The sequence below is a fragment of the Micropterus dolomieu genome, linkage group LG05 (assembly GCF_021292245.1).
Source record: "Micropterus dolomieu isolate WLL.071019.BEF.003 ecotype Adirondacks linkage group LG05, ASM2129224v1, whole genome shotgun sequence".
In the NCBI taxonomy this organism is placed as follows: domain Eukaryota; kingdom Metazoa; phylum Chordata; class Actinopteri; order Centrarchiformes; family Centrarchidae; genus Micropterus; species Micropterus dolomieu.
The window spans coordinates 10,103,429-10,111,570 of NC_060154.1; the positions used below are offsets into that span (position 1 = coordinate 10,103,429).

At 39.0% G+C, this 8,142-nt stretch overlaps 1 protein-coding gene across 1 annotated transcript; it reads left to right on the top strand.

The window, feature by feature from the left end:
* The first annotated feature begins 544 nt into the window (after window positions 1-544).
* Window positions 545-7,190, top strand: LOC123971036. The gene is made up of 3 exons (XM_046049553.1): window positions 545-653; window positions 1,062-1,284; window positions 2,148-7,190. The coding sequence occupies exons 1-3, from the start codon at window positions 589-591 to the stop codon at window positions 3,012-3,014; spliced, it is 1,155 nt and encodes a 384-aa protein (XP_045905509.1). The 5' UTR covers window positions 545-588; the 3' UTR covers window positions 3,015-7,190.
* The last annotated feature ends 952 nt before the right edge of the window (window positions 7,191-8,142 follow it).

Below are 8,142 nucleotides of genomic sequence, written 5' to 3' on the forward strand. Positions count from 1 at the left end.
ATGTGCGCCATAGTGGAAGGCCTGTTAATAAGTGGCCTGGGGCAGATTTGGACTCCCATGGGGAGTATCCTGCTCTGTGAAGCTTCTGTCTCTTCTTTAACCCACCTATTAAGTATAGTACACAGGTGGCTTATTAAACCCACTGTGTCAGACAACCACAGTACAAACTGATCATTCAACACTGCAATGACAAATACAACTACTTGCACTGGTGTTGCAATCCAAGTGGTTAATGTAATTTGCTATATCTTTACTCACGGTGCTTAAGTAGCTTGAAGTTTGATAAAATACTGCAGGGGTTCTTAAAGATTTTTATCTCTGGACCCAAATTTGACAGATTTAGTCTCAATCCAGGCTCATTAAAACAAGCTAGTACTCACCCACCAAACACAGACCAGCATTTTTCTCTATCGAGTTCCAAGTTGTAGTTTTATGAAAAACTGTACCTCAGCAGAACACCATATTCTGTCTCATATCTTTTAAGCTGAGTCCCCCCTGGCTCCACTTAGTTTTAGCATGGTGTTCTTTGTTTCTAACATCCACTTGCTGTTTTGTTGTCATTAACAGCAAAACTTCAACAAGTCTCCAATGAGCATGGGCCCTCGAGAGCTTGGCTACGGGCTCGATGATGATGAGCTGGACAGTGCAAGCAAGTAAGTACTGTTGTTTTTTTACCTATTGCCTCACAGTATTTGGTCACTAAAGCCATTTTCATGCTGATTGAAGTATGTATGTCATGTGTGTTCAGATGTGAGAACTTTTGCTGGCTGACATTCTGTTAAGAAAAGGTTGATAGCAGGTTCAAAGTTGCTTTTCCAAAGCGTTTAAATCTTTTCTTTTACTCATCATAATACTGCCCCCAAGTGGACGTATTTAGTAACAACAGTAGTTGACAGAAATGTCACTAATGCACAGTAACTACTTCTTCAAAAGGAACTGGTTTTCACAGTGTCTCACAATAAAATATATATATATATTTGATGCTTTCTAAAAAAAACTGTTTTCTTTTGAAGCAATACAGGAAACACTGTTTAAATCTGCCTGTCTCTGTGTCTTCCCAGGATCTCCTCAGAGGACAGCGGCGATGTTCCTTCGTACCTCGGGGACAGCGATGATTCCTACTCACTAGAACTCGACATAGACTCCTCCCGCTCAGGCCAGATGAACCTGCTGGAGGAAATCCTAGACTCTCTGAACACCACAACGGTGGAGCAAGGCAGGCTCAGCGCTGCCAAGAGCCTGGACTTCTTCAGGTCCATGGAAGAGTTGGACTACAAAGCCCTGGTACATAATAGAGACAGAGGAAGACCGGATTGTGAGAAGGCTTGTAACCATGCACAGGTTCAGAACTTATGGAAATAGGGCAGAGAGGCGTAATTAATGTTAATTAGGAGTATAAAACTGTCCAGATAGGTGAAGGTCATTGATGGATTAAGGGTAGATGGTTACAGATAGACAATCATGAAATCTGCATTGTCCTTCATGTTTTATTTATTTTAAAAAAGCTGGGCCCTTTAAATTAGTTAATTTCACTTTTTGTGCAAAGCATCTCTACTGTTATATCTATTAACCCTATCAGTCCACGGCCCAAAACAGTTTTTTTTTTTTTTTTTTTTTTTCCTGCAGGAACAATTTACCTGCCTTGCAAAGTCTCTTATTAGCTTCAAATATGAATGTATTGCACAGCTTCAGGTTGACTAGTTGTATTAATTCAATTAAACTTGAATAATTGCCCTCAAGATTTATGATAGAACAGAAAAAAGAGTTTTTTGGTTCAACTGACTGAACCAAAAGTCCACACCTACTGAAGCATCATGACCAATAAAGGGAAAAGGCAGCTATGTAGCAAACTCTTTTCCAGACTTGTTCCCCCATGAAGTAGAATGGGACTCGACCAAACTTTAATGCTCACATGTTGCTTGGATTGCTATAACAACACACAAGGAGGGTTTACAGCCATGTATGACAGCTCATTTTGCTCATAAGGACCAGAGCTTTTCATATTGGTGTGCAGTGTGCAGAATGTTGGTGTTAAGATGCACAGGAACTACTGTTTTCACCCACAGACTTCAGGAGGGCAGATTTGATGACACGTAGGCCTCTTCACAAATTAGTTTAATAGCATTTCCTTGTTCCCTCTGTTCCAGAGCAAGCCCACACCTTCTGGCGAATGTAAACCTGCGGATGAGAGTGGCTGTGGTGGAGGCATGGATCAGGGAGGCTGGAATATGGGCCAGGATGACAGCGCAGTCCACGGAAAACACCTTCCCCCATCCCCGCGCAGACAGCCCAACAAGAGCAGCATGAAGGTGTCAAAGAAACCCGCGACAGCTCCTGCTGTGTCCATCATCACATCGACACCCTCAGCCCAGGACGCTGACATCTTCATGTCACATCCTCATCAACCCAGCTCTGACCTTCACACTCTACCTCTAGGGCGACAACCAGGAGACCGCTTCTCCTACTCGCCCTTACTGTCCCATAGAGTTACACCTATGCCACCATCTTCCAATCTCTCTCACACCTACAGTTCTCCAGCATCTGTTTCACACCCAAACTATTCTCCTGTACCAGCAGGCCGATCTCGGACCATCTCGGACCCCCAAGCCAGCACAGAGCTTCCTCAGGCCCAGAACCTGTCTTCCTCCACCAGCGTCCTAAGGAGGAAGGTGCTGTCCAAGGAGACAGTGAGGCACTACCAGGAAAAAGCCCTCCAGAGGCAGGGCAGCAAGGGCCGACAGGAGGGTCAAGGGAACCCGTCAAGGAACAGCCACTCAGCTATGCAGGTCCCGTGGGAGAAAGAGGTGTCCAAGGAGGGGCTCCTGGAGCTCGGCCTGTGTCTGGGTCAGGCTAAAGGCTCAGGGGCGGCTGTGGTGCAGGATCAAGGCCTCCTCGAGGAGATTGAGTCCATGTGTTGCCTCGGCTCAGTCCTCCACACCAGCCTGCAACTTTCACAGGTTCACTGCAACAACAGTCACCACCAGGTCCAGGGCAAAGCCACAGACGAGTCGTAGGGATGTCAAAGACCCAGCGTCTGTAAAATGCCACAGTTTCTACTGAAATCTATTCACTGTAGTTCCTCTATTACAGTTAGCTGCAGTCTCAGAGAGCATGATCGGTACTGAACCTTTTACTCTTGATGCTCAGCTATCAGGAAAAAATTGTGAACACATTTGATGTCATACAGGCAGAAACAAACAAATACTCACAACCTCTAGAGCAGGAAACACGAAGAGATGAATAGGTGTCCTCTCATCTTCCGATGTTATTTCTGTGTAAAATAGAAGTCTATCAACAAAAGCGAAAACTTCTGCCAGTGTCTGTTTTCTTGCAATTAATGTTTTTCTTTAAAAAGACTTGCAGTACATTCATTTGCATTGGAAACACGTTAAAATAATGGTACTACAGTGGCGGATTTTTTCATTTCCAGTGCAAGATAGGTGATTTTCCTCTGAGTGAATTGGGTACTCTGCTAAAATGACAAGTTAGGATTTTATAAAGTTTCACGTTCATAAAACAAGTGAATGATTTTGTGAACTGAGAGAGCAGCACTTAAAAAACACAAACTTGAGGCCATATTTTGAGATTTTTCTTGTGGTTTTGAGGTACCCTCCAACTTGTTTTAAATAGATATAACTTTATGAATTCAATTACAAAAAAGAAAGACTTGATCAGAAGAATACTTTAACATTGTTTTTACTGCTCATCATAGTATTTCAGTCTGTAATCATCTAAATTTATGGACAACTGTGTGTTGTTGTTTTTTTCATCTTGTAACATATTTTACCTGAAAGAAAAGACCCATAAATTATTTGGGTCAAATTTAAGTAGCCAACTAGTAATGGAGGAATTTTCATTTTCTTTTAGAAAAGATGTGAGTGCTTTGTTAGGATTAAAAAAGGGATGATGTCTTCTCAACACACTGTTATGTCAGTCTTAGACTTACTGTTCCAAACATTTTACAGGATCAAATTAAATTTCCACTTGTAGATTGAGTACTAAAAATCATTTGAGCAAAAACAACAAAGTTAGACAGGATTTTCCAGACACAAAGTCCACTTGGGCCTTTGAAACAAATTATACACTGTGTATTATACATGTTTTTTTTATCACCATGCCTTAAGTGGACATGTGATTTGCTTTTGATTCTCTGGTGTCTTAATCTATAGATACCATAACAGGTACTTTGGAATCAGAATCTCTGATACTCTCAGATCTTAAATGCAACAGTGAATAGTTCTTAGACAGCACTGTATTTCTCTGGATTAATAGAATAGTTAATATATATGTATATGATGTGCTTTAAGCTGCTGTTTTTAATTGCATTCCAGATAATGAGATGTGCATGTAGAAACCTCTCTCTGTCCTTTCCCTGTGTTCCTCAGGACACTTCTGTCACTCTGAAGAGTGATCTTAAAATGCCAGTGTCAGTGTTTCCACCATCATCACTCTTCCCCTAATGTTGTATCTCCTAATTTTTTGTCGTTACGTCCTTTCAGCACATCTAACTTTCACTCTCAACCTCAACAATATTTGGAATGGATGTGGAAAAGGTGAACTTTAAAGCATAAGGCCGGTGATATTCTGCATTTTCTTATTGTCTTATGAAACAAAGCGTTACTCCCTCTCACGATGCGTTCAAACTTCTTTCTGGACCAGTCCCCGAGCCCATTTCTTCCTACTGAAAATATCAAGTAGAGCACACACATATTGTTTAATTTTTAGTTTTTAAAACACTTTTAGCAAATGTTACTCAAACATGATTAAATAATGCATTTGTTGGTTTGTGGTCCTTTCGTATTATTTGTTCATATTAAGAAAGATATGCAATATCACCAGCTTTATCACATAACTCAGTGTGTTTTTCTTTCTGTCTGTCTCTGTCACTCTCTGTCCTTGTAGGTTGGACTCACGCACTGTTATGTAATGCAGTGTTGATGATTGTACTGTAATGAAGCAATACGGTTCTCCTCGGAGAGTAGCTACATGGATGTAATGTGTACAGAGTCCAAAGTATTTCCATAACAGACTCTCCTGTGGAGAGAAACGCCGCGTCCAGAAATTGTGGGTTCCCATCATTCTCTGCCACAAACCTAGAGGAAAGAAGAAAGCTTTTTCTTGTGCTTATGTTGGGATTATTACATTTATGGTTCGTTGTTCTTATGATTTATGGCAGACGCCAGTCGGTGTGGCAGTTTAATAGCAGCTATTTCTCTGCTTTTTGAGTGCTGCTCTGCGTTAACGATTTGCTCATAAAGTCTTTGGCGTGCTTCTAAAAGCCCAGGAATCAGTCCTAGTAATTCCAAAAAGGAGAGAAAAAAAAAAACATACTCCAGAACGAACTCTGCACTGGCCTTATTCATTGTAAACACTTTAAAAAACGTATTTACTATGCAAATATTTAAATTATCAAAAAAAGGTCAGTTCTCTTTAACAGTTATGACGTAAAAATGCACGATTCTACTTGAAAAATAATCACAATCAAGCTAGTTTCTAGTGGGAGTAAGCCTCGTGTCCCTAAGTAAAAATATGAAAGTCTATTTAACTGTGTGTGAGCTGAGGTGTGTCCATGAGTGTTACTGACAGAATGGTGTGTATGGTGTGCCTTATACAGCAAGAGTACCACTCAGTATAATCAGAACAAGGTAAAGTATTATAGAAAGGAGGTGTATGCAATGTTTTTAGACCACCTTAAATCATTGGACGTTATGGTATTTATATGATAAACAGACACAAAACCTGTTTTGGTTTTTATAAACTGGCCTGAAATGAACTTGGGTACTAGCATTGCTTTTATAGCTGTTTTGTTTTTGAGTTTCGGCTGCAGTCCAGCTGGAGTTACTCAGTGTTTTTCTTTGCTGCGGTGGCCGGTGGGAATCTTCCTGCCTGTATTTAAGAGAACATCTCTGAATTTCTCTGGGTTATTTGACTTTTTGTAAATTAGGTACTTTCCTTGCTTGTACTAATAAATGGTTACATGTATAGTTTGTGCCCTCTGTTCTTTTCTCTTTAAAAAAAAAACAACCTTGAAGACTCATTCTGAGCTAACTATATTGAAAAACATTTCTCAGAGGAGTTTCTCTAGTTGATTTCATATTGATGAAAAATTATTTTCAACTGAATAGACTGTATTTTTGCTGGCTTGAGTTTATTTTACATGGATAACATATGATTGGTGTTGTATGTTGTAGAAAATGATGACACCTAATATTTGAATGTTTTAGATTTTATTTTTGGAAGAAAAAAATAGAATATTAACAAATGTCCCATGTAGCCTTTCATGTTCAGAAGCATTTGACACCTTCTAATCAAAATAAGCACATGGTACAATACTAATTGTTGTATCTGCATGTATGTACCTGTACATGTTGTATACTATGATTTTGTTAAGTTTAGTGTTACAGATGTGGTCTCTTCTGTTGGTTTAAATGTTTATTTCAGTATTTAGCTCTTCCATCAAATTGAGAATGATGGAAATAACATTGGCCCTGCCTTGCATTGGGTGTCGTAAAGTTAAATGTCATCTGCCTTGCATTTTATGTAGAAGAAATAATCTCTACTTTACTGGTTACTGTAAATCTTATCCGTAGAGGTTTATGGGAAGAAATACTTGAGCGGTCAGCTGCTGTTAAGGGTGATATGAAAAGCTTAAGTGTCCCTCTTTTACCGTTTACACTAATGTTGTACAAGAATGAAGACATTGTCAGGGGATTGGCATTTCAGTGTCTGCAGGCTTGTGATAACTAAGCATACATGATTATCTGCTAACAATAGAGGGTAAAGTAATCAGTAAATATATAGTGAGCACATTTGTCCTGAAATTACTAATTTGGAGTGAGTGGGAGGTGACAGATTATGTAGCAGCGTTTACTGAGGTAATATGGAGTGAGAACACATGTTCAACTTTACAAATTAATTAACATCACTTCCCCTTAACTACACATTTAAAAAAAAAAAATTCAGAGTAGTGATGACCTTGGGCGCGTTAAAGTAACCAACTTTTTGTAATGATAATTAACTCTATTGCCATTTACTGATTTTCTGATTCTGTGCACACTTGCATGTTCTCATTGCAGAGAAAATGTCTTAAACACCTGAGGTCAATCTAATGTGCTATTCATGAGTAACTTGGTACAACTGCACATAATGTATGCACTGTGAACTGAAAATAAATTATACTGTTTCCTGCTTATGCATCTCTGGACTCATTTTTTATACCAAGAAGTCTGTATTCACATAGAACCACAATATGTGGCAAATTCACAGTTCAAAGAGAAGAATGCTTGTTTATTAAATAGTACTGTGTGTGTGTGTGTGTGTCAGTACATTGGTTTTTAAAAAACACTTGAATAAAAACGCTAATCCTTACAGTAGAACCATACTGTTCCTAAATAAACTTTAATATTTTGTCAACATTAAAAATACAACAAATAAAGTCAATTTGATTAACCAGCACATTTTCAATATACAGTTGCAGATTAAATGTAGAAATAAAATAAAGTTTAAAAAAAATAATCAACAAAATCATCATTACACTATATACACTTGAAATTATGCTGCAGGCTAAGCCAGCCTAGAATATACTAAAACAATTCTCGACTAATGCAACTTGAAACCTTTCACTTAAAGGACTTTAATCACTACAGTATGACGAGGCCAGAGAGAATATTCCCTGAACATGAAAAATAAAATTAGGCTAATATTGGCAGCAACACAGCGTATAGAAAACAAACACAGACTTAGAAAGGCATTTTCCTGTAAATACACATGGATGGAAGTTCTTCAACTTAAATGATGCATCTCGTGTTTTTCTATATTTTTCTTGTTGCCGACAAATCCCACTGAAAACCAACAATGAGTTGATCCTGCTTACAAGTATTGTCTGTGTAGCCACAGCCTGCCATACTATAGCCTAGTGGTCGGCAAGAGGTGGCCCGCGAGCCAATGCTGGCCAGATTTCTTTGATAGCGGCAAAAAAAATTGCTGGGGCGAAACAGATCTCAGTCATGACATCAAAAGTTACTCACATAATCACTTCCTCTTAAGTGATTGTGCCTACAAAATAAAAGTGCAAGAACACTTTTGCCACAGCACTGTATGTTGTGTTTAATTGAGCTCTTACTTTGAAAAGTTCTGAAGGAA